Source organism: Eutrigla gurnardus (assembly GCF_963514095.1).
Source record: "Eutrigla gurnardus genome assembly, chromosome: 3".
In the NCBI taxonomy this organism is placed as follows: domain Eukaryota; kingdom Metazoa; phylum Chordata; class Actinopteri; order Perciformes; family Triglidae; genus Eutrigla; species Eutrigla gurnardus.
The window spans coordinates 7,391,977-7,419,741 of record NC_139917.1 but is presented as its reverse complement, the minus strand read 5'-3'; the positions used below and the strand labels follow the sequence as shown (position 1 = coordinate 7,419,741).

The 27,765-nt window shown below is 43.4% G+C and overlaps 2 protein-coding genes across 2 annotated transcripts in view; one reads left to right on the top strand and one right to left on the bottom strand.

Moving 5' to 3' along the window:
• The window catches only part of pvalb7 (parvalbumin 7), a 42,269-nt gene extending 32,557 nt beyond the window's left edge, over positions 1 to 9,712 (bottom strand). Inside the window, exon 1 of the mRNA XM_084006386.1 lies at positions 9,582 to 9,712. The gene's annotated coding sequence lies outside the window, so the exon portion shown is untranslated. The remainder of the gene's footprint in view (positions 1 to 9,581) is intronic.
• ncf4 (neutrophil cytosolic factor 4) overlaps positions 1 to 27,551 on the top strand; it is a 39,651-nt gene extending 12,100 nt beyond the window's left edge. The window contains exons 7-10 of the mRNA XM_084006378.1: positions 9,659 to 9,757; positions 14,568 to 14,719; positions 16,165 to 16,230; positions 27,174 to 27,551. Coding sequence (XP_083862504.1) covers positions 9,659 to 9,757; positions 14,568 to 14,719; positions 16,165 to 16,230; positions 27,174 to 27,381 — 525 coding nt within the window. The 3' untranslated portion in view covers positions 27,382 to 27,551. The remainder of the gene's footprint in view (positions 1 to 9,658; positions 9,758 to 14,567; positions 14,720 to 16,164; positions 16,231 to 27,173) is intronic.
• Positions 27,552 to 27,765: the final 214 nt, after the last annotated feature.

Below are 27,765 nucleotides of genomic sequence, written 5' to 3'. Positions count from 1 at the left end.
CGTGTTAGACTTTCTCGTTTTCGGTCATTCTGACAAACAAGCTTGTAAAAATTCTGTCATAATCTATTTTTACGTGTCATTTGAATTTTTTTCAATTTTAAGCCAGCTTTTTTGTCGAGCAAAGTGAATTGGACAGAGGTGCTAGAGCTGTGTCACTTTTTATTTTAAATTCAAATCTACTTTTGAAATTTTAAAATCAAGGTTCCAATATCTGTTCATAACCTGAAGCTTCCCTCTGTTTATACAGCAGCAAACATTTTGTGACTGAAGTGAAAACGTTGTTTTGAAAACGCCAGTAATGAAGCAGGATATTTTGTTAGATCAAAACATGTTGAGAATTGTGGAAATTATCTATTGTATCTTATATCTATTTAGGGCCAGAGCACCGACAAGTCTGCCAAGAAAAAAAATTCTGCCATTTTGAATTTTGTAAAAAACAAGTTTTTACTTACTCCTCCGACACCATCCGATTCTTACCAAATTTGGTGTGGCTCATTATTAGACCAAACTGATCAAATGTTATCAAAGGCATTTCAGAATATCATTGCGTTCAGAAGATATTTCCCAATTAACATGAAAGGGGGCGTGGCTCTGGAAATCAATACCCATATCTCCATAAGCTTTAGGCCAATCATCATGGAATTTGCTACCTTTTTAATGCAGTGTATTTTAACGAACTTCTCCTACACCGTTGATCTGATTCTTGCCAAATTTTGTGAGCCTGTTCTAAAGGCCTCAACGATGAAAAGTTATCGAGAAGGTCCTATGAGAGTAGTGTTCATTCCTCCATTGTTGTGAATGTGCAAACAACAAGGTCACTGCCGTATTCATGCTGAGACAACATTATTTTAAGTGTTTATGGAGCAGCTACAGTGTTAGCATAGCCTAGCTCCGGCCGATTTGAGCACCATTCAGAAAACAAGTATTTAAAATGTTATTGGCCTATGATCTTGCAGACAGACTTTACAATTCATGACTTCAGGAGGACATAACGTTATGTAACGTTAGCTTGCAACATTAGCTTGCTCAGCTGTGTGTTGACACTATGTACTGATGAAGTGTGTGTTTCTGCGGCTTTTGAACTACATTGTGCTTTATCACCTTGCAAAAGCACTTTCTTAACCTTGAACTACACAGAAAACATTGCAGCTCTCTCTCTATCTCTCTCTCTCTCTCACACACACACACACACACACACACACAAAATCGGTGTCCCTCTGCACAGCCGTTTTATTGCCAAATTAAGAGCAACAACTTCATTTTACTCCCCCCTGTCTCCCTCTGCCTCCCTTCTCTCCCACACAGAAGTAAAACATCGGTGCACTCCACTCACGAAGCAGCCAGCCTACTCAACATTTATTTTAGCTCTGCTTCCTTCTCTCGAAGGGTGTTGGTGTGTTATTTTTCGGTCCAGTGAAGTGACTGTTAAACTCTGTCCAAACAATGATCGATGACTGGTCTTCAGTCTGCCAGGCATTTTTCATAGTAGAGCTGGTGCAAGCGTTAGCATTTCTACTACAACACTTCATTCCAGCATGATGCTAACGATGCATTAGCTGAAGGGCTTGTCTGGGCCTGTGTGATGGGACTATAGCCTACTGGGGAGAGTCCGACAAGGAAGCAGGGAGGTGAACAAGTGAGGTGTGATGGAGGTCAAAAATGAAAGAAAAAACAAGAAAACTGAAATGTATGCAGCTACAAATGAACAGAGATTAGATCCTATCATAGATAAAGGCAAAACACTTATATGCAGCTAGGCTGAGTACTTTATTTAATCTCATCAATAAGAAGTATGACTATAAAACCCGGGTGTTCACATTTACCTGTATTATGAACTGATATTTTTCAGCAAAAGACTCCTTACTGCCTGTGGAGGATGAGAAGAAGATTCAAGACCTGCTTCCCTGTCTTATATCACAGTGGATATATTTCTACAAACATAGTTTCACCATTGAATGTGAAGGTTAAGAGACTACATTGGTGTGTATTTCATCACAGTGATGAAACACCTAATTCTACAGCCTGTTGTTACAATCTTTAGTCTGACTTGCAGGTCTCCAGAAATATAAAACATGTATTATAATCTTGTTATATATTTTTTGAATGTATAAATTACTTTACTTACAACCCGCAAATAACCCCCTGCATCGGTGCTTCCGGCGCGCCTGGTCACAGCATGCATCCCAAACAATCACAACATCCACATATGTTCTGTATATTAGATTAATAGTTACTCAATTAGTATTTTTATAGTTAGGAACAGACATGTAGGCTAATTTGTGTCAGCATCTACAAAAGACACCTGTGGCAGGTATTAATGTGACATGGCTTATCTTGCATTACTGGAAGATTTAGCGCAGGGTGTTTTCAGAGACTGCTGATCTGTTTGGTGAGAGAACAGAGTGGCTTCTGAGAAGGAACGCTTCCCAGAGCCAGCCCTGACAAATTTGGTGCCCTAGGCAAGATTTCAACTGGCACCCCCCAACCAAACATTTTCCCCCCATTTTCATCAATCAAAACTGTATTCAGAAAACAGGCAAACCCTCCTCCTTGGTGGATACAGCATGAGTGACACATATGAACACAAAGGATCCCACGGCCGAACTCGTGCAAGTAAGACAAATTGAAAAATTACTTCATGTTTGATGTGAACCCACCTTTATTCTTAAACAGTTAAAGTTAAAAATGCAACATCCTTGACGTGTGAAATATTTTAAATTGACAAACTTCATATATGTTATTCATGGTAAGATTCAAACAGGCTCAAATCCTTCACTCCAGGCCCTCTAGAAAATAGGCCATGTTCTTAAAAAAAAACAGTTTCATTAAGCGTCAGGGTGAGGGAAAAAAACTTCAATTCTCATCTACTCCTCCCTAATGCCAGACTAACCAACTGAGGTTTTAACGAGCTCATCAAGGCGGGGTCGGCACAAGTCTAATTGTGGGATAATTGGTTCTGGGGGCTGGATCAAACCAAGGGCTGTGTGGCTCCATTTAGAGGCCGGCCTTTACTGGGGACATGAGGTACACCAACACAAAGTACCTTGTCTGAATAAACTACACCATTAATATACTGATCAGCCATAACATTATGACCATCCATCCATCCATCCATCCATTGTCTACCACTTATCCTGTATTCAGGGTTGCGGGGGGGCTGGAGCCGATCCCAGTTGTCATTGGGCGACGGCGGGGTACACCCTGGACAGGACTCCAGTCCATCGCACATTATGACCACGTGCCTAATATTGTGTCGGTACCCCTTATTGTCAGCAAAACAGTCCTGACCCATGGAGCCTCCATGGATCGGACTTGTTTGTCAGCACATCCCATAGATGCTCGATTTGATTGAGATCTGGGGAATTTGGAGGCCAAGTTAACACCTTGAACTCGTTGTGTGTTTCTGCTTTGTGGTGCGTTATCCTGCAGAAAGAGGTCACTGCCAGCAGGGAATACCGTCTCCATGAAAGGGTCTACATGGTCTGCAACAATGCTTATGTAGGTGGTACGTGTCAAAATAACATCCACATGAATGGCAGGACCTGAGGTTTCCCAGCAGAACATTTCCCAAAGCATCACACTGCTTTCTTCCCATAATGCATCCTGGTGCCATGTGTTCCCCAGACTAGAGTCCGTTGGTGGCGTGCTTTACACCACTGCATCCAACGCTTTGCATTGCACTTGCTGATGTATGGCTTGGATGCAGCTGATCGCCATGGATACCCATTCCATGAAGCTCTCTACACTGTTCTTGAGCTTATCTGAAGTCCACTTGAAGTTTGGAGGTCTGTAAAGATTGACTCTGCAGAAAGTTGGTGACCTCTGCGCACTATGTGCCTCAGCATCCGCTGACCCCGCTCCGTCATTTTACGTGGTCTACCACTTCTTGGCTGAGTTGCTCTTTGTCTTTGATTGATGAGGTAGTGTCTTTGCCAAAAAAAACGGGAAACTATTTTTTCATGCATTGTTATTACTTTCAAAGTCTATTGAAATATTTCAATTGTGTCCTGGCTTTGAATCAGAAATGGAAGAAGTAAATAATATGTGGTCACCGAGAGATCTACAATAGTAGCTCATACTAGTCCAGAGACCAGACCAGATTATGTGGAGAAACCAGAGACTGTCTGTGGTCCAAACAACAAGGTCTCTGCTGTAGTCCTTTTGTAGTGGTTTAAAGCGTTTGTTCAGTTTGGTCTAGGAAAAAGAAAAAAACTTCATGGAAATGTAATAGTTGTGTGGGAATGGAATTGAGTTGGAGACCAAAGCTTTGTGTTGACTTCAACCAAACGTTATCACCTGATTAATTTGGCATCATCACTTGACATGGAAGCACCTTGCTATGTCAATTGCCCACCAGCAGTTCACGCTCCTCTACTGCTTTCTGTAGAGGTAATTTCTGTCTGTCTGTCTGTCTGTCTGTCTGTCTGTCTGCTTCTGTATGTGGGTGTTGGTGTCTGTTTGTCCCGCTCGCTCTCTATTTACACACAGCTGACGAATCCGTGGAATAAATATGTAATTTATTAAAACATCACAAACATCAGTGACACTCGACTATTTCTAATAAATACAGTTGAGCTCATGTGGGAGGTGAAACAGGGGAATTGAAACTTCCGTTGAACATCAGGGAGAAAAAGGAGGAATGTCAAAAGTGTGGGTTGTAAATCATAGAACGTGATGATCCTAGTACATCATTTACATTATATAGTTGTATATAGTTGTAGTAGATTATCATTGTATTTTCTTCCCAGTTTCAGTCTCGGGATATAGATAAATTCGATCTCAAAACTATGTGATGATGGTGATCCGGCTGGCAACCTCCACGGCACATCCTATATAAACAGCCAAACTGCTTCACCGGAACCGTGGCGATTCATGGTGCTTCTGTGTCCAGTGTGAACCTAGCGTAATGTGTCAGAGGGGCCAAATGTCACCTGCCAACGTTACATTTTGAGCACAATACAATTTCCAATTTACGCAACAAGACTACTTGGTATTCTAGAGCACGTGACTTTCTCCTTTGCTCCTGTCCAAGATGGTGATGGACAGAATGCAGAATGCAGAACAGAATGCAGAACACAACAGGCTTTTGGCCAATGGGTGACGTCACCATGACTACATACACTTCTTTTATACAGTCTGTGCTGTCATAATTACTATGGTCACTAGAGGTCTGTATCATCTTCTTTTACTTCTTCTTATGAATCTATGGTAAAACCCTTCTGGCCCTTATCTATATGAAGCTCATTCAATGGGCTGATGACAGGCGACCAGGTGAAATGCCGTCAGCGGTACAGTACACAATTAGAAACTGCCAAATAATATTTACATAATATTACATCTTGTTATGCAGCTGTTCTGAACAGTCAACTATGTTGCCCTCATTATTTATTTAAAAGCATTGAGTTGTTCCTTCACTGATCAGATTTAAGAAGTTGGCTGAACCGTTCCTACAAACAAAGAACAATGGTCTGAAATAGAGACAAAGAGAAAAGGACAAGTGAAAGTAAAGGGATGAAGAGGTGGAGCGCTGATGAGGTGTTTGTGTCAGAGATAGTAGCTAATCACCTCCAACACATTTTCACATCAGCTGAAAATAATAAAAATAAATGACTACCAGCGGAGGGTCAACACTAATAATGATCAGCTCCTGTAATAATGCATCAAAAATAGCAGCTCCACATTCAGAGTGTGTGTGTGTCCACAGGGTCAGAATAATCTCAACGGATTGTTAATCCAGACAGCTCCCTCTCTCCCCAGCTTCATTAATCTGCCACCAGCCAAAAGTGGGCACACTCATTCTCACACTCTCTCTCTCGCTCTCTCACTCGCACACACACACACACACACACACACACACACACACACATACACACACACACACACACACACACACACACACACACACACACACACACACACACACACACACACACACACACCGCACGAACATATAACATTTATAGTTTCATTTTTTTAGATTTCAACATGCTAAAACTCATTTTTGATCCCCGTTTCTTTGCTTCAGTAGTTTTCTCTTTCATAGTTAAAGATGTAAATGGCAGAGTGCACCTTTACCACATAGGATTCAGCACACACCGAAGAGTTCTGAACGCTGAAGTGCCTTAAGTTTGCTTTTTCTCTCCTGGCCATCAGGGGGCGTCTCCTCTGGTTGCAAAAGTAAGAAGGGTGTGGCTACCTTGTTATTGACAGGTTGCTACCACTGCCTTTCTACCGCGGCCTCTCTACCACACTACCAATGATAGTTAGCTACTAGGGTTGTAAACGATAAACCGATGCGACCGGGTATTCGGTTCAACAAGTGAGAGATACGGCTGCATCGGTAGCAGCCTCCTCAATCGATACGAATTATCAATGAATTCCTAGATGAATCGGTTACAGAGTCATGGATCGGGTATCGTGAGACTTTGAAGCGGTCGGCCGCATCATATCTATGGGCGGCATTACACCAGCGTCTCTAAAACAACGCGAGAGCTGAAGCTGCCCGCGAAACGCCGTAGCTGTCTAGCTTGAATGAGTTATAAACAAGGGACAACACGGAACATGGATGAGGTGGAGGTGGAGAGGCGGGCGCAGCACAGGTAGGCGGCTGCGACGCTGCCGTGTGACCGCAAGTACTCCACGACCGCACGTGAGAGACGGACGGCTTTGAATGTCAATCGCTTGTGTCTAAACTTGCGCCACAAGAGGCGGCCGCAGCACGGGTAGCGTCCACGACACTGTCCTGTGACCGCCAGCCAATGATTCAGCCAGACTTTTTTTGGTCCATGTCTAAAAATAAATACATTGACATGTGATTTTGTTGTTCTGTTTTTTTTTTTTTTGCCAGTGCCATACAGCCACAATGTTTGGGGATATGTAGTATTTTACATATTTGAAAAGAAACTATAGTACTGTCACTTTCATAGAATTGGCATCTTTATTTTATAAAATATCTACAACAAATATTAACCGTAGAATCGAATCGTATCGTTACACTGTATGGAATCGATTTGAATCGAATCGGTCTGTAATAAAAGGATATAGTTTTTTAATCGAATCGTAACCTGTGTATCTAGATGCATATCGAACCGTTTATCACAAAGAGATGTGCAACCCTATTAGCTACTAAGATGACATTAACACTTAGCTGCAAATTTGACCTTGATTTATGAAGCTAACTTTATTAGCAGCTTCACACCAGAATCCACATGGATCCAGATCCAGTAAGGTTGCTCCTCGGGGTACCGCTCTGCCGCTTATGTTCATCGGTTTCACCCGCCGCTCCTCCACAGTCCAAATATGGTCACTCCCTTCACTGGTTGCATATTCCAAGATAGCGATAGCCAAAATTCAAGATGGCAACAGCTAAAATGCCAAATTTGAGGCTTCAAAACCGTAGTGCACAAACCAAAGGGTGATGTCACCATGACTACGTCCACGTGTGTCGGGATGACTCCTCTCGAAAGCTGAATCCCAATATTTGACTATTCTGATTTGTTTGTAGGGTTCCTAATCAATTTTGGGATTCAGATATACATTTTTTCTTTTCATTTAATTAAATCACTGCTAAATAATTTATTCTGGGTTCCTCCAGCTGTGGTAAACCAGCCGACGTGTGAATCCACTGCATCCAGCTTGGTGAAGTGTGCACCATTGTATGATCCATGAAGGAAGGGCGCTTTCTTGCTCTTCTTGTTGCTTTCACAACATGTACAAAACAGCAACAGTGGTGGTTTCAGCCGTGACTGATGACAAGCTATTGGTTTACATGGAGGTAGACTCACACAACACTAGGTGAACCCACTCACTCACTCACTCACTACTCAATCAACCAATCACTCACTCACTCACTCACTCACCCATTCACTCACTCACTCACTCACACACACACTCACTCACTCACTCACTCACTCACTCACCCACTCACTCACTCACTCACTCACTCACTCACTCACTCACCCACTCACTCACTCACTCACTCACTCACTCACTCACTACTCAATCAACCACTCACTCACTCACTCACTCACCCATTCACTCACTCACTCACTCACACACTCACACACTCACTCACTCACTCACTCACTCACTCACTCACTCACTCACTCACTCACTACTCAATCAACCACTCACTCACTCACTCACTCACCCATTCACTCACTCACTCACTCACACACACACTCACTCACTCACTCACTCACTCACTCACTCACCCACTCACTCACTCACTCACTCACTCACTCACTCACTACTCAATCAACCACTCACTCACCCACTCACTCACTCACTCACTCACTCACTCACTCACTACTCAATCAACCACTCACTCACTCACTCACCCATTCACTCACTCACTCACACACTCACTCACTCACTCACTCACTCACTCACTCACTCACTCACCCACTCACTCACTCACTACTCAATCAACCACTCACTCACTCACTCACTCACTCACTCACTCACTCACTCACCCACTCACTCACCCACTCACTCACTCACTCACTCACTCACTCACTACTCAATCAACCACTCACTCACTCACTCACTCACTTACTCACTCACTACTCAATCAACCACTCACTCACTCACTCCTGAGGATTATCACACGGTGAAACAACCAGATCAGAGCTGCAGTGATGGCATCAGCTCTGCTCCTCTGTTTAACTTTCACTTTTCTTCTCCTCCTCCTCTTCACCTCCCTCCCACTGCTGTATACTCCTCGTTCTTTTTTGGTCTCACTGTGCCTCTCCTGATTCTCCAGCTCTCTTTTTGTTACATCATCTCCCCTCATTCCTCTTCTTCTGAGGCTTTCAATCATTCCCCAATCATTCATTAATTCTTAACACAAACGGTGTGTGTGTGCGTGTGTGTGTGTGTGTGTGTGTGTGTGTGTGTGTGTGTGTGGGAGGGGGGGGCATTGCAAGTGGTGCAGGCTGCACCACTTTTACTCCTCGTATATGCTTTTTACTTCATCACACAGCTGTACAAATGCTGAAGTTATTTTTGCCTCCGCACACACAGAGGTGCTGCATGCATGAAACTCGTGCTGAAATAGTTCCTTTAGATAATTGTTCAGTTAAGTCAAACAGCTTCTCAGATGTCTGTTTTAAATAATTATAAATAAATAATAATAATGTGTTTTATAAAATAATTAGATATTTATTGATAAAGTGTTGGTAAACTGGTGACCTGTCCAGGGTGTACCCTGCCTTCGCCCAATGTCAGCTGGGATCGGCTCCAGCCCCCCCGTGACCCTGAATACGGGATAAGCAGTTACAGATATATGATATATAATAATCTTCCCAAACTCACATTTTCATAGAGCCGCTGATCACAAGAAGCAATCCTTCTCTAACATCTTGCTTCCTTTAACTCTCTCACATTCACATCTTCACACGTCATTGCCTTCACTCCTTTTCATATCAGTTCATTTCAACTCTCACAAGTCTTTTCACGTTCAAGACTTCACTACTTTGGTGCAGCGCTTCCTCTAAAAAGCTCAACTTTGTCAAACAAATAGAGCATCAAACCTCTCTTCACTCACACAATTTTCTCCATCAGCAGAAAGGTTGTTTTACCTGTCTCCTGCTCTGTCTCTGCTGTCTTTGTGTTGAATGTGTCCTCTCCCTTCTCACTCTGTGTGCTTTCTTCCCAGGCGATGTTTGACTTCCGTGGAAACGGCAAGGCAGAGTTGAACCTGAAGAAGGGAGAGGTGATCTTCCTGCTGCAACGGGTCAATGCTAACTGGCTGGAGGTAAGAACGGAGAAAGGAGAGAGGGATGGAGGGAGGGAGTGGGAGGCAGAGATGAGAGGGATGGGCAAGATATGGAAGAGGTGGAGGGGGAGTGGAGAGAGAAAAAATATAAATAGATAGAAGGAGGCATCTTGATTGGGATGATGGAGGAGAGGAAAGAGGTGAACCTGATGGGGAAGGAAAGGGAGGCAACACAAAAAAATAATCCAGAGAGAGAGAAACATATGAACAGTGAGTTATATTGAAGGAGAATGTTGGATGAACGACCATTTCCTCCCAATCTCATGGGACAAAAAGCAAGGGTCTGTGTCCAGATAGGGTATTTTTATTCTGGCAGAAAAGCTTCCACAGGGCAGTAGGAAGTGCTTTATCCCAGCATTTCATCAAACATGCTTTTTAAATTATTCTATGACAACAACATCACCACTCTAGCCACAGACTCATTTATTATGTATTTGGGATACTTTGTGGCCCTGTGATAGACTGGCGTCCTGTTCAGGGTGTACCCTGCCTTCGCCCAATGACAGCTGGGATCGGCTCCAGCCCCCCCGTGACCCTAAAAATACAGGATAAGCGGTAGAAAATGGATGGATGGATGGATACTTTGGATTTGTTTGACATCGTTTTTACCAAGAGCACCACCAGGGGGATGTTTGCTTCATACTTTTTTACGTTGAACTTGTCTGAAGAATGATCCATGAAAAGGGTGGCCAAGGATAGTGTGAGTCCAGTTTAAGTCCAATGCACTTGGCCACATGTGTAAATCTGACACCCACTGTAGAACAGAAAGGTACTAGGATTGAAAGACAGCGCTCACACTGGACGCCGAAGTGCTGCAAAACACAAGGATTTAGGGAGAAATGCTGATGTGATCTTCAGCAATAGTTTTGGCATCTGAATGAAAGTATAATAAGATGGAATAACTTGAATTAACATTCCGATTAGAAACAAATATTACATGTGCCTGGAGGTAACCTGGTTGCATTCAGAGGGATGATTACTTTAAGAACAAATGTTCCGATTACACACACTACGTCCAACATTGTGATCTGGTTTAATTAGCCGCCTAACATGGAAATGCAACACTGCTGCCTGCAAATAGAGTTAACAAAAGGTCAGGAAAATAGTCTGTTAAAATGTGCAAGGTGTTGTTAGATAGAGTGGGAGAGAGAAGGAGGAGGTGGAAGCTGATACGGTGAAAGAGAGAGTGAGAATCAACATGGTCTTATCTTGCCTCTGGCTTTCTAGAGATGGTTCAGTAATACAAAGAGAGAAAACTCTGATGTATTAATCGTCATACAGTGCTGTGAAAACACCATCTGTTTGTCCTTTTTGGCAACTTTGCGCCCATGCTTTTCGTAAGTGTTTTTTTTTTTTTGCTCACAACTTGTGAAGCTATCTGCAACATCCGGTTCTGAAAAGTCAAGCAGATTATGAAGTGCCTTAAACTCAGTCTCTCGACTGGCCATCAGGGGGCGACTCATGTGGTTGCAAAAATAAATCAGATTGCAAGGAAGTCTATGAGAAAATGAGCCTGTTTCTCCCTTGATTTATTACCTCAGTAAACATTGTTTACGTGAGTTTATGGTCTCAATATCTAGTTTCTTCCTGCAAGATGTTTATTTTGTAAATTATGTGCTATTTACTGTTAAATAGACCATAGCAGGGGATGCTTTCGGGGGTGGCTATCTTTTGATTGACAGGTCACCATGGTAGCGAGGCCATGCTACCATGGTGACCTGTTAGCTACTAAGATGACTTAAACACTAAACTGTAAAATTGACTTTGTATTATGAAGCTACCTTTGTTAGCAGCTTCACACCAGAATCCAGATGGATCCAGATCCAGTAAGGTTGCTGCTCGGGGTGCCACTCCGCCGCTTGTGTTCATCAGATCCACCTGTCTCTCCTCCACAGTCCAAATATGGTCACTTCCTTCACTGGTTGCAAAAAGTCCAAGAAGTTGACAGCCAAAATGTCGATCTTGAGGCTTCAAAACCATAAACCACAAACCAATGGGTGATGTCATGAAGACTATGTCCACTGTTTATGTGCAGTGGTCCAGCATACATCATATTTTATTTAAGATAAAATAAGATGATCCTTTATTAGATCCGCAGCAAAGACGATATTTTTCAAAATACTGTAGGAAGATATTAATATCTGCCCTCATGTTAGAATTGGGGTACCACCTGTGGGTCAACAGGAATTCACAAGAGTTTAATTGAATGACTCTGACGACCATTATTACTATTACCAACATGGGACCTTATTTGGGAAATAATATGTACAGTAGTCAATTGTGAGAAAAAAATACTTTTTTTCCTGTTTGAATTGAACCATGAATTACACATTTGATGGTGGTCAATTTAAAGGATAATTAAGAAAGTCACATTTTGTGGCATAAATGTTGAAACATAAGACATGAAAATACATAATTAAAAAGACGACACAACCAAAAGTGTGGTTTGTGTCTGTGGAGCTACGCTGCCTATGTGTTTGGTGCCAGGTGGTAGTGTTGTCACGATACCAACATTTTGGTACCGGTACCGGTACCAACATGTGTTTCGGTACTTTTCGATACTTTTCGATACTTTTTCAAATAAAAAGTGAATCCAAAAAATGTCATTACTGACTTTATTTTAATAGAAAATCTACAGAACAATAACATATTAATCAGCACACAAAATAAAATACCACAAAGACAAGCTTTTCTAATACACACAATTTTAAAAATGTTAAAATATAAATACAATAATATAATATAAAATATAATAATATAAATAAACCAGCTCTATTTTTTTCTTCCAGAGCTACTTTTGTTAAGAGTGAAGGGGGGTGGCGCTTGCTTTTAGCACTGAATGTGGCTTTTTTTCCTGAGTAAATGACCTGTCGTTCCCTGAGCTCAGTGTGCAGGTCTGGGTGCTTGTCCTTTAAGTCGGAGGTGTTTCCGCAGTTAGCCATGCTTGTTTTAAACACCGTTTACAAAGTGGTGCATCGCGTTAACTGCCTCGCCTTGCTCATTTGTTTTTAGCTAAAGTACGGCCATATCGCACTTCGCGGCGCTGGTTTGTCCGCAAGTTGCGGCGTGGTGACGGTTGCAGCAGCCATTCTCCTCTCCGTGCTTCGCTCTCTCTCTCTTTCTCTCTCTCTCGCGCTCTCCAAGCTTTCCTCCTGCGCCGTTTTTTTGCTCCAGTCCACACTGCTAGCTAACTTGCTAGCCGTTTCCTCCAGCTTGCTTGCTTTTTGTTTTTATTTCCCCAAGCTGGCTCGCTCCTCGTCCTCTCAGCTGTAGTTACAAGGCAGTGACGTCACGTGGCGAGTTCGCTGCGCTGTTGCGGCCGCTGCAAGTACCGGTCCCGTCCAAATGCAATATAGTACCGTTTTAAATGCCTCAGTACCCCGGTACCAAATTAGTACCGGTATACCGTGCAACCCTACCAGGTGGTAACATTACTCACAAAAGATCTCGCTTCTCTTCTCAGCTGATTAAAACAGGTATTTGTGATGGTACATATCTAAGTTAGCTAGCTAGCTACAGAGCAAGCCAAGCTAACAGCTAAAGCTTTGGTGACCTACAATGTTTGAGACTATGGGCCCTAGTTTCGTAGACCAGGCGCAGTCAGCTCTCAGCGCACCTGCGCCGCGCCGACGGGGGGGGGTCCGCCTGGACTTTGCAAGTTTCGTGCACCGCGCAGGCTCGCGCAGGCACACCTCCCGTCACTCCCACCCGCGCAAGTGGGAAAGAGGGAGGAGAAGAAGGCGTGAGTGGGAGACGAGGAGGAGACGAGGCGTGGACTGGGATTAATACAGCCGATTCAGATCTTCACCAATCAAATGAGCTCCTCTCCTCTCCTTTAATGCGTTAGGGTAGGTTCAGTGCAAGTTCCGTCACTTGACAACCCGATGACAGAAGCAGCTCCGCCGCTCCCACCACGCGCATCACGCGCTGTGCGCGCGTACCATAATAATAACAATGCCGATATTATAAAAAACAGGAGAGAGAGAGGGAGATGTTTTGGTCCGAGAGGCTGAGTTTCCGTTACGCGTGCCATCCGCCTTTGATCTGACGTCAGATGTGACGGGACAATCTATATAGATATAAATTCACGTGTTGATTCAGTTAGTTGCATTAAATAGTGTTTGTTGTGATTATTTATTGCATTTAAATGCGCCTGGAACTGTGGAAACCTGCCTGTGAGATCTCGGTGACGTGTGCGCACTGCGCCAAACTTCCACTCCGCCAGCTGTGATTCGCCTTGAATGAATGGACTTTATTTACGCCTTGCGCCGAGAGTAGACCAGGTTGGAGCTGGCGAGCTTTCAGCGCAGTCTCGGCGAGGCTTTTTGCCACGAAACTTCCGTTTTTTGCCGGCTCCGCCACCCTGCGCAGCCCTGCGCTGCGCCACGAAACTAGGGCCCTATGTGTATATGTAATTCCTGGTACAATCCAAATGAAATCAAAAATGATTTACATATTGACGTTATACTGTATATTTTTAACAAAATATCATCCCATAGGGAACAAAGGAAGGGGAAGGACATAGCCTCTCTGTTGTGAATTGGGTCGTGATGCTTTGTCATGTTAAAGTTGGGAAAAAACCCGACTGTGGAATATTGTCATTCATGCATCTCACTGAAATATGGAAATTGTTGTTATCCAAGCCTGAACTTATTGTATACTTTACTGGTGAGCTTTTTTTTTATTTTATTTTTTTACAAAAGATTATTGCCTGGTGCTGCTGACATCATGGGTATTTCTCATCCCCTCCTTATCCTTCTTCTATTCTGTCCTTCTGTCTTCTCCTCAGGGCACAGTGAACAATCAGACAGGCATTTTCCCACAATCCTTTGTGAAGATTATCAAGCCCCTCCCAGAGAGTGACTCAGAAGGTGATGGTGAATGCCCCACCTACAGCTGTCTGCGTTGCTTCCTGCTAACCCCCTCGGGAGTCCAAACCAGGTTTGTTCAGGACTAAAGTTACTAATTTCATATCACAGTTAGAAACATTTACGTTGTTAGATGGTTCTGATTCATGGTGGTCATAACATTTGTAAAATGAATGCAGTCCTAAAACAAGGACATGAGTCAGTAGTCATCTCGGAGACTGAGTTTTTAATTAGACCTTTTTCATTTTTAGGTTATCAACTTATCGTGCGATAAAAGACGTGATCTTGATCATGTTAACATTATCAACTTAAGGCCTGATAGACGGACATGACCTCAGTTTATCGACTGATAAATGGCACTTGTATAATGATAATATCATGACATAACAATGCTAGAACATGTATTGTATTATAATTATATCAGTGGCATAAAATGGTCTTTAAATGACAATAATATTGTTGATTATTATTATTATCTGTGACAATATATTGTCCAACAAAATTAGTTATTATGAAAGGTCTGTGGTTAACAGAAAAATATTTTCACATATTTCTTTCCTACGACATATACATCAGTAAATACCCCTGTGGTTGAATATGAAGCTTTAGGTCATCACTCCAAACATGAGAACTCGTGTATTTACTAGTCCTCGTTTACAGCCTTTACAGGACGCAAATCGAATTACAAGTTGGAAGCTTAGTGGTGACATGAAGTATTTGACTGTCATGTAGTTTGTTCATAGCCTCGTAACGTTATCTTTTTACTTCTGGCAATTGTATTCATGCTTCAAAAATCCTAAAAATGGTGTTCATTTGGGAATATTGTCTTCCTCAACAATACATGTATGTATCATAAACAAGCTTATTTTCTGAAATAATTCAAAATCCCATGGAAAATCCAATTTTTTTGTGTGGAAGGAACCAGTTCAATGCTAAATTCTTGTTGGACTGCAAAAATATGAGATCCCTGCAGCACTGTGCCTCTTTTGATAATAAGTTGGTTAGGAAGGATTTGATGCTTTGGTTTTGGGTCACCAGACTTGTGCTGAGTTCACAACAGTAGCACACCCATCAAACAGACGCATTTTAAACTTTCTGGTGCATAAAGTGCAAGTAAAAAACACTAATGATCCCACGGTCAAACTCTTGACTAAGGCAACGTGAAGATTTGTTACATGTTTGGTGTGAACACACCTTTACATTGAGCCTAACTCAACTTTTTACAATGCAGACAACTTTAGTAACAGGACAAACAAACTATTGCTAAAAGGTCTCTGAAAGTTTAGATTGCAACATGCAGAAATCTCCCTGCGTGAACAAAATCATCGTTCCACATAATGAGGTATTTATTCGTCGTAGGTTGTGTTTGTGAGTAATCTTTTGAATCTTAATTGCCTTCATTAAGATATTTTTTCAATGTGATAAACAATGTGATGAAATAAACATTTCATTGGGTGTATTTGTTGAATTTAAAGTTACACCTTTAGTCCAGTCTGAACTGTGTGCTTCTTCTAACAGAGATGTGTGTGTCCAAGAGGACCTCACTATCCAGCCGACGTACAAGGACCTGCTGTCTCGTATGAGGTGGGTTTGTGCCAAAGTGTTTCAGAGCACTGGAACCAAAAGTATGTCTTTTATATCATGTTTTTATTTCATTTTCACACATCAGGAAAGGGTGATTAAGAGAAATATGAGGATGTATTTTGTCAGCGTTCAGAGTTGAATGTTGTTTTGTTGTGTGGAGGGGGAAATGATTGCATGCATCCTCACACCTGGAAATTAACTACAGTACCTTCCAAAAATAGTTTAATGGAAAATAAAGCTATTCATGAACGATTGAAATGGAGGCAGTGATGAAAGTAACAATTCCACCTATTTTTTGTGCATGAAAACATCCCATTATAATCACATTAAAAATATCACGTAAGCCAGTTACACCACTATTCAATTCAATTTTATTTAAAGTGTCATATCACAACACAAGTTATCTCAGGACACTTTACACATTGAGCAAGACTAGAACACACTCAGTAGTGGTGTGCATTGGCACTGCCCTCACAATTCGATTCGATTATGATTCACAAGGTAACGATTCGATTCAATCCAATTCTACGATGCATTGCGATGCATTGTGATGCATCAAAATTCTACTTCACACAACAAGGCAATTTTTTCATTAGTCATGAGGCAATACAAGCAGTCAGATATTGAACAACAGATTTTATTGGCTGCTATGTTTGTATTATCACTCTCCTGTATCTTTGACATAAATGTCATTAAATAAAATAAAATTGAATGGTACAGGATATTGGATATGGCATTTTCAAACCTGAAAAAGAAAACATAAATCACTGCTTTCAGTGCTTTGATTGAGAAATGTTTCTCTTCTCCCTGCTTTTTGATCATATTCACTGAAACCGACACTATGCTCCGATAGAACAACATAAATCATCCGGTTTTAGAAAAGAAAACGCGCCTCTACGTGTACGTAGAGCTTGTTGTTGTTTTGCGCCCGTATCATCCTGTCCACTCAGCGCAGTTCACAGTTCATGCACACGCCACAGATCCCACCTCCCCCCATATCACAGACGCACGCCTCAAGCTAGGCATACACTAAATGACGTTAGCAGTTGCTATCTATAAGTAAGTTAGCCAGCCTACCTCTGTGTAGCGTGTACTCCATGCCTTTATTGATGAGAGAAGACACGGTCGGTTCACAGAATCTGGTGCATGTGCACTGACGAGCACTCGATGGGAGGGAGCAGAGGAGCTCGGTGGTAGAGGGGGAGGGGCCTGAGTGTTGTAAATGTTCGAAATGTGACTTGATCTGCCAGACTTGCCGACTGCGACTGTCTATCGCAGTCATCTCCCTCCACCTCAGCCGTCTTGATACTTGTTACGTGTTGTTGTTCGGTAAAGTGCCCTGGAAGTAATTGAAACTTCACAACTTTATTGTCCACTCGAGGACAGAAAAAAAACAGTGACATAATCGATTGTGGCACGTTGCCGCATCGATGCTGAATCGTGCATGCCCCGCATTGCGATGCATCGCCGAATCGATTATTGTTGACACCCCTAACACACAGTATTTTCAGAGTCAATACATTTTCAAAGTCCCAACATCACCAGGAGGAAAAGTTACAGCTACCGTGGTGAGAAAAACTGCCTTGATAAACTTTAGGCAGAAATCTTGAGCAGACCAGGAACTTGGGTTCCATTTGCATTTGGTGTTGGTAATAGTATTAACAGTAGTAGTAGTTTAAACAGTAGTAGTCTATGGTGGCAGGCCAAGCCATGCCGAGATGGATCCATCCCAACCATGTTACTGTAGACCAAAAAGCAGTAGTTGTTGAGCAGTCACAACAGCGGGCAGGTGGAGCTACAATATGGTGTTTCCAGCATCAGGCCAGTTAGCAGTCTGTTTCGGTCAGGACCTCTGCGAACTCTGCTGGACCAGAAAGCACAGCCAGACCCCTGGGAGTAATCATGGGATCAGTAGAGTCAAGCAACAGTAGAGATGCAAATTTAGTCAATTTCTTTAATCAATAGTCAGCCGCCTTAAAAATACTAGCAGTAAGAGTAGCAGTAGGAGCCCCCACCCCCCCAAACCAGGCAAACCTGAGCCAGCCCTAACTACACTATATTGCCAAAAGTATTTACTCACCCACCGTGAGTGTCATTAAATGATATTGCCGAAAATATAAATTCAAAAGAATTGGTCCGAGCCCAGAACCTTGAGGAACACCATATGTAACTTAAGTGTGAATGCAGGATTTTTCATTAACATGCACAAACTGAGATCGATTGGATAAATGGGAACTAAACCAGCTCAATCTGGTTGCTTTGATTCCAATTATTTTTTACAGTCCAGCAGGACAAGAACAGAAACCAGTCCTTTGTCAGAAGCAATTAGAGGGTAATTTGTAATTTTCACCAGAGCTGTCTCTGTACTATGCTGTACTCTAAATCCTGACTGGAAGTCCTCAAGTAGACTGTTGTAATTTAGAAAGTCACACAGCTGATTGGCGACTACTTTCTCAAGGATCTGAGAGAGAAAAGGAAGATTAGATATACTGTAGATCTGTAGTTTACCCTGGATAAAGGATTCAAACCCGGGGCCACTGCAGTGAGGACTTAGCCTCCGTACATGGCACTAACTCATCCAATTCAAGAGGATGGCACTGGCTTCAAGGCCATCAATGGAACGGTACCCATCTACCTTCAAACACTGGTCAAACCACACGCCCTGATGCGAGCACTTTGCTCCTCTACTTCAGCTGGCCGGCTGGTACCACTATCGCTGAAATCAAACAAATGTCGCTTAGCAAAGCCCTGACTCTTCTCTGTTCTGGTGCCTCAGTGGTGGAACGAACTCCCGACCAATGTCAGGACAGCAGAGTCACTTGCCATCTTCCAAAAAAGGCTCTTCTATGTTCTTACCTATAGCACTTTGATCATAGCACAGTTGTTCTTATCGGGATAGTTCGGAATTTTGGACATAAGACCTATTTTCCAAGTCAGCCGGTGTGTTCGAGACGTCTGGAGACGTTTTCAAGAAATTTCATTCAGTTCTTCTAGTTGCCGAGTTCGCTTATGCTATGGCTAGCGCAAGTCAATCGTTCTAGTTTTAGCATGGCATTAAAAACACTCATACCGACTCCACAGTGCACCCGAGGCAAATCAATTGTAACGGCAGACAATTTATGTACATATCTGTGTTGATAGAATGTTTGAAATACACCAACCTAAGGATTTATGTCTCAGCAGCAGCAACAGCGTATCATACTTCCTAGTAGGCTATGGCAGCAGCGGACTGATATCAATTAGCACTTATAAGTTACCGGTTCTATAATAGTTTGTTTACCTGCTGTCATTGCTACAGACACAGAGTAGCCTGCAGTGCTAGTTTCTTCAATCTCACAGTAATGGCCACTTTTGGAGAATATACTGAAACTTTTGAAGACTGATGAGGAGTTTTTTTACACCCAAACCCAACCGTACCTGTATGAGCCTGAATATACAGAGGAAGAATTGCGCGAGAGGGATGCTGAAAGGGCAGAACGTGAACGAGTGTCTGTGGAGGCCGAGATAGCCCCCGCTGGAGCTGAGAACCGGGACCGAACAAACGGAGACTGGTGGTGCAAGGAGGGAATCCCCAGCAACACGTGCGAGGGTTTACGGTTTTCCGGACGGAGCAGAGGTTCGGGTTCGCGGTGCGTAATTGTGGGTTCGCGGGGCCGTGTGCTGCCCGGTGTTTGAGTGAGCTCCGAGGGCTTTTCAGACAGCCTTGGGGGCTTAAGGGCCGGCAAATCGGCGGTGTTCAGGTGTGTATTTACCGGCTGGAATCCGAGCAGCGCGTCTTAGAGTTTTGAGTCCGACCGAGCAAAGTAAAATTCCGCTGCTGCTGAGAAACTAGTCCCTCAAAAAATGGATGATTCATGTGATGCGAGGTTAGTTTTGTTTCAAATATTATTCTATCAACACAGATATGTACATCGACAGTCTAGTGTTTTAATTGATTTGCCTCGGGTGCACTGTGGAGTCGGTATGAGTGTTTTTAATGCCATGCTAGCTAGAATGATTGACTTGCGCTAGCCATAGCACAAGCGAACTCGGCAACTAGAAGAACTGAATGAAATTTCTTGAAAGCGTCTCCAGACATCTCGAACACATCGGCTGACTGGGAAAATAGGTCTTATGTTCAAAATGCCGAACTATCCCTTTAAGGTATGTTTGCTGAACAGCTACTACTTTACTCAGACGAAGACCTAACACTTGTTTCTATTTTTTAGCTCTTACTTTATTGGCAGTGATATGTTGTTTCTTTCTTTTGACAAATGTAGATATTTGGACAAAAGCGTCTGCTAAATGCCCTAAATGTAAATGTCACTCTACCACTGAGCTATCCGGCTCCACGGATGAAGAGATCTTTGACGTTAGTTGGTTAAGGTTGGTTGGAGAAAAGCAGTCTAATATCAGGTCTTAGGGCCCTAGTTTCGTGGCGCAGCGCAGGGCGGCGCAGGGTGGCGGAGCCGGCGCAATGCAAGTTTCAACCCGCGCAGCCTTGCGCACCGTCAGTTTGGCAGTTTGGTGGATCGCCTGCGCCAAGACGGGTGTGGCAACGCAGCAGGGGGAGGCGTCACAGATTCAGCTTGGCGTAGCGGAAGTTTCGTGGCAAAAAGCCTCGCTGAGACTGCGCTGAAAGCTCGCCAGCTCCAACCTGGTCTACTTTCGGCGCAAGGCGTAAATAAAGTCCATTCATTCAATGCGAATCACAGCTGGCGGAGTGGAAGTTTGGCTGACTGCGCGCAGTGCACACACGTCACCGAGACCTCACAGGCAGGTTTCCACAGTTCCAGGCACATTTAAATGCAATAAATAATCACAACAAACACTATTTAATGCAACTAATTGAATCAACACGTGAATTTATATCTATATAGATTGTCCCGTCACATCTGACGTCAGATCAAAGGCGGATGGCACGCGTAACGGAAACTCAGCCTCTCGGACCAAAACATCTCCCTCTCTCTCTCCTGTTTTTTATAATATGGGCATTGTTATTATTATGATACGCACGCACAGCGCGTGATGAGCGTGGTGGGAGCGGCGGCGCTGCTTCTGTCATCGGGTTGTCAAGTGACGGAACTTGCGCTGAACCTCCCCTAACGCATTAAAGGTGAGGAGAGGAGCTCATTTGATTGGTGAACATTGGTGAAGATCTGAATCGGCTGTATTAATCCCAGTCCACGCCTCGTCTCCTCCTCGTCTCCTCCTCGTCTCCCACTCACGCCTTCTTCTCCTCCCTCTTTCCCACTTGCGCCGGTGGGTGAGACGGGAGGTGTGCCTACGCGAGCCTGCGCGGTGCACGAAACTTGCAAAGTCCAGGCGGACACACCCCGCACCTGCGCCGCGCCGAAAGCTGACTGCGCCTGGTCTACGAAACTAGGGCCCTTAATGCTATTTCTAAGATTCCTGAGTTTGAGGGCAACGTGGTTCCAATTAAAGGCAAGACGTGAATAATTTTGTCTCTGATAGCTGTAACATTGTATCATTAAAAAAGTAAAATAAAGTCATTACTACTAAGGTCTATAGGAATAGGTGGCACTTTCAGCCTGGCTACAGTACTGAAAAGAAATCTAGGGTTGTTTTTACTTTCTTTAAGCCTTTTTATAAGTTTTTAGTCTTGCCAGTGTTGGGACCTCACCATTAGGACTACACAATGCGGCCTACAAAAGCCTCCACATGCGGTCAGAACAAAGGGACAAAGGAGATAAAAAACTGCAACCGCCATTTCAGTTTCACTTCTCACCGAGGTGCGAAGTGAAACGTCACACAACTGGCGCCCTATTGGCTGACAACCACAGGTACCCCAGGGGGTCCCCGGGAGCAGCCGTGAGCTATATAAACCGGCGCCGCCTTAAGAACTCGCTCTTCCATCGCAACACCACGTTGCAACAGGAGGCGACTCCTCCACCGCAGCACACCCCTGCAACAGGAGGCCAACTTGTAACATCTGCAGCGTTTCCTTTGTCCTAGGCCACAGTCTTCTCCCCGATCTCGCTGGATGAGCGACAGACTGTTTTTCCCCGTTTTCCGAGACTCGCCCTCTTTTTCTTTTACTCGTTTTTGGATCCTGAGAGATCGCCACAGCCGCGCGATTCTCTGTGTTCACCTGCAGAAGAGGAACAAAACCGGTTCCTGCATTCCAGCTACCAGCTCCTGTCTGAAGTCAGCTGACCAAATCGCCAAGCCGCGATTATATTGTTGCCCGCGGAAGGAAGAAACACAAACAGTTTCTTTATTTCAGCGACCAGCCGGAAGCCCAGCTCCTGTCTGAAGTCAGCTGACTAAATCGCCAAGCGTGCGATTATATTGTTGCCCGCGGAAGGAAGAAACACGAAACAAGAACTGTTTTCTTTATTCAAGCTTGATCAACGAGAGGAAAACGCCCCACTCTTGTCTGGACTTAGCCGACTCATCACGTCCCCCGCTGAGACACACTCCACGTGTGTCTCTCCCTTTTGTTTAGCTTAGCTTTGTGTGTTAGGTAGTAAGGTAATAAGGCTTTGTTGATTGCAGTGTTATTGATCGTGATCATTATTACTGGTTTTAATCAATCTTATTATATTATAACTAGCGGTCTCTTGTGCTTGTTGTGTATATGTCACTGGATAACAGCAGGTTGTGAAGGCTAGTGCTAGAATTTCACGCCTTTTTAATTGTTAGATTGTTTTTATACTTTTATGCCAATGATTACGATGATTGGCATGCGAGTATAAAACCTTTATATTGAGACTGAATACAGTTTTTGGTTATCTTTTCCCAGGGTTGTTTTTACTTTCTTTAAGCCTTTTTATAAGTTTTTAGTCTTGCCAGTGTTGGGACCTCACCATTAGGACTACACAATGCGGCCTACAAAAGCCTCCACATGCGGTCAGAACAAAGGGACAAAGGAGATAAAAAACTGCAACCGCCATTTCAGTTTCACTTCTCACCGAGGTGCGAAGTGAAACGTCACACAACTGGCGCCCTATTGGCTGACAACCACAGGTACCCCAGGGGGTCCCCGGGAGCAGCCGTGAGCTATATAAACCGGCGCCGCCTTAAGAACTCGCTCTTCCATCGCAACACCACGTTGCAACAGGAGGCGACTCCTCCACCGCAGCACACCCCTGCAACAGGAGGCCAACTTGTAACGTCTGCAGCATTTCCTTTGTCCTAGGCCACAGTCTTCTCCCCGATCTCGCTGGACGAGCGACAGACTGTTTTTCCCCGTTTTCCGAGACTCGCCCTCTTTTTCTTTTACTCGTTTTTGGATCCTGAGAGATCGCCACAACCGCGCGATTCTCTGTGTTCACCTGCAGAAGAGGAACAAAACCGGTTCCTGCATTCCAGCTACCAGCTCCTGTCTGAAGTCAGCTGACCAAATCGCCAAGCCGCGATTATATTGTATCCCGCGGAAGGAAGAAACACAAACGGTTTCTTTATTTCAGCGACCAGCCGGAAGCCCAGCTCCTGTCTGAAGTCAGCTGACTAAATCAGCTGACTAAATCGCAGATCCCAGGGTGGTGCCTCGTTTATTCATGATTATATCATGATCATATATTAAATATAATTATTAGTATCGAAATCATATGGACATTAATAATTAGCTGTTGATAACCAAATCTGCTCCTGCTACATCCCCAACACCAGACAAGGCGGGATTCTTCCCGTTTGGTCGAGCGCCAGATGATTTCAAGATTACGCAATTTTTGTTTTAATATACCAGTCTGAGAGTTATACCATGGAGCTAACTTCCTTTGTTTTATAGTAAAGTCCTCTATTTCATTAAAACATGGCACTGAATTCATGATCGGTGGAATCACTTCCTTAAACCCGATAGAGCCGATAGACACCGAGAGTAGTAGCGTAGTCCATTAGTAATAATTCAAAAGTAATGGTCAGATAAAGAACAATTTTGAGGAAAGATTATAAAGTGTTCGATTTCAACACCATAAGATAAGACGAGGTCGAGAGTGTGGCTATGACAGTTAGTTGGTTTATGTACACTCTGACTGAAGCCAATATAATCTATTAATGAAGTAAATGCTGCACTAAGGCTGTCATTTACAATATCCACATGGACATTAAAATTGAATTAATAATTACTTTATTTGATTTAAGGACTAAATTTGATAGAAACTCAGATAATTCAGATAAGAATTCAGAATATGGACCAGGAGCTGAACAAACTTTTGGCTGCATTGTTTTCCAGTTTGGGTAAGAAAAACTAAGAATAAGGCTTTCAAATGAGTTATAGTCTATTCTTGGTTTCGGGTTGATTGATAGGCTTGAATAAAAAGTCAGACAGAATAAATCAATACGATTATCTCATATTAAGTCATTGACTAATACTGCTTGATGAGAGAGATATGGGGCCCTAGTTTCGTGGCGAAGCGCAGGGTGGCGGAGCCGGCGCAATGCAAGTTTCGACCAGCACAGCCCTGCACACGGTCGGTTTGGCAGTTTGGTGGATCGCCTGCGCCGAGATGGGTGTGGCGGCGCAGCAGGGGGAGGCCTCACAGATTCAACTTGGCGCAGCGGTAGTTTCATGGCAAAAAGCCTCGCCGAGACTGCGCCGAAAGTCCGCCAGCTCCAACCTGGTCTACTCTCAGCGCAAGGCAAATTACAGCTGGCAGAGTGGCTCACCGGCGCGCAGTGTGCACAAGTCAACAAGACCTCACAGGCAGGTTTCTACAGTTCCAGGCACATTTAAATGCAATAAATAATCACAACAAACACTATTTAATTCAACTAATTGAATCAACACATGAATTTATATCTATATAGATTGTCCCGTCACATCTGACGTCAGATCAAAGGCGGATGGCACGTGTAACGGAAACTCAGCCTGACTGAATTAACACAGCTGAAACTTGGACCTCTCGGACCAAAACATCAGTTTCATCCTGGGAAAAGTTTGGCCGTCTGGTGCTGCTGCTGCTGCTGTCTTCTGATGATGCAGATGATGAAGACGGTGATGATGATGATGATGAATGGCCCGGCGGCTCATGCAGGCACCGGGTTCTCGCCACCATTATGTCTACTGCTGTGCGCCCTGACCCTGTTTTGTGATAGACATGCCTAAAATGTGCCTACAATTTCTATAGTGATATAAAATCAGCATTATAATTATTATGACTATGATGATTTTTCATATTTTTGGTACCCCCTCAGCATTTGGTGCCCTACACACCGCGTGATGCGCGTGGTGGGAGCGGCTTCTGTCATTGGGCCTTGGCGCATTAAAGGTGAGGGGAGGAGCTCGTTTGATTGGTGAAGATCTGAATCGGCTGTGTTAATCCCACTCCACGCCTTCTCTCCTCCTCGTCTCCCACTAACGCCTTCTCTCCTCCCTCTTTCCCACAACGGGGGTAGGAGTGATGGGAGGAGTGCTTGCGCCCGACTGCGCCGTGCACGAAATTTGCAAAGTCCAGGCGGACACACCCCGTCGGCGTGGCGCAGGTGCGCTGCGCCCCGACTGCGCCTGGTGCACAAAACTAGGGCCCCTAATGTTTAAGAGTCCACACTTAATTATTTTATTATGTTGTACAACATCAGAAATGTTCTTCTTCTGTTTGACTGAATTAATTTAAGTTGTCGGGTACAGACACAGTTCTTATGCGGTTTTGGGTGGGTGACTGCTCTGATGGAGGCACAGAGAAGTGTATAAGAGATCAATCCAGACTCCATTCAGAAAACAAGCATTTTAAAAGTAGGCTATGTAGCTTGTGCAGACAGACCAAGCATGACTTCAGACTTTTTGCTGATCACCATAATTATGCGATCATTTCAGCATCCTTTTCATCTGGTAATTGGTATTAAATCACAGCTAAATTGTTTATTTTGGGTTCCTACGGTACTAGGTTAGCCTTTGTGCTAATTTGATTTGTTTAGCTTCTGTGCTAACATTATTGGGTTAGCATTTTGCTACTGGGTTATCTTCTGTGCTAATGGTAATGGGTTTGCCTTTGTGCTTACCAAACTAGGGAAGCCTTTGTACTAACTTTACAGGGTTAGCTTCTTTGCTAGTGTTACTGGGATGGCCTTTGTGCTACTGGGTTATCCCCTGTGCTGATGGGTTATCCTCTGTGCTTAAGTTACTGGTTTAGCCTTTGTGCTACCGGGCTAACTTCTCTGCTAATGTTTTTGCATTAGCTTTTGTACTTTTGGATTAAGCTCTGTGCTTAAGTTACTGGTTTAGCCTTTGTGCTACCGGGCTAACTTCTCTGCTAATGTTTTTGCATTAGCTTTTGTACTTTTGGATTAAGCTCTGTGCTTATGTTACTGGGTTTTGCCTTTGTAGTATTGGGTTAGCCTCTGTGTGAACATAAAGGTTATCCTTTGTGCTACTGGCTCACTCTCTCTGCAAATGTTACTAGGTTAGCCTTTGTACTACTGTATTAGACTCCATGCTAATGTTACTAGGTTAGCCTCTGTGCTAATGTTACTTGATTAGCCTTTGTGATAACATTACTGGATTAGCCCTTGTGCTCCTGAGTTATTTTGTGCAGTTTTTAGGTCTGCAATAGCCTTGTCAGTGAAAATAGCATTGAACGACAGGTGTCAAGTGCTAGTTTGCACATGTGCAGTAGTGTTCGGGTAGTGAGTGAAAAGTGTTGTTGTTGTTCCTGTGCAGCTGAAACGTGCTGATAAATAATGACGTCATATCAGATCGCTACATAGAATTGCATTCTCACTGATATGCGATCAACCATTTTAGGCTGCATCGAGGCCTTTCTGATACTGCTATCGGAAGGTTGAACCATTTGAAAGGCCCAAATCTAGATTTGACATAACAATAAGCATAACACTATAAAATATTTATTATTGTTTATTACATTTTACACAAAGCTATTTTAACCTCCTGTTATTTTGTTTAAAGATATTTGGGGAATTCTTCTTGTCAAATGAATAAAAGTAAATATGTCTGGGCTTTAAAACATCTAAAGTCATCCTCGCCTGTTCTCATCTCGCTACAGGAACGTCTTTAAAATGGATGACATTGCCTTGAACTACCGGGACCCCGAGGGGGACCTCATTCGTATGCTCGACGACGAGGACGTCCAGCTGATGATCAGAGAGAGCAACGGACAGCAGGACCAAGTCAAGAGACCTGTCAATCAGTTTTTGTGGGAACTGCATGTGACCTTGTCCTCTGACCTCAGTGTGTACAACACTGAGGCCTGAGAAAGTGTAGATCAAAGGAAGTACAGAAGATATTGAGTGTTCTCATATCAGATCAATGAACTTGACCAGGTTGCCGGTTGTGTGGTTTTCCTTTCATTCATCTGACAAAAGTCATTGCTGTTTCTGTTAACTGCAATACATTTCACTTAGTAATAAACACATTTAACAATAATTTTTGCAGTTTGTAATTTTTTTTAACATTACCTAGTCCATCGCTCAGAGGAGCAGAGGACTCGCTCTCATGGATCACTCAGTGAAAGTTCCTTCATAACAACAGACCGATACACTGATGTTTAAGGAGTGTAATAGACTGTTTATATGTTTGTGAAAATAAATACAATTTAATTGAATTAGAATTAAACCGCTGCACGGTGGTGTAGTGGG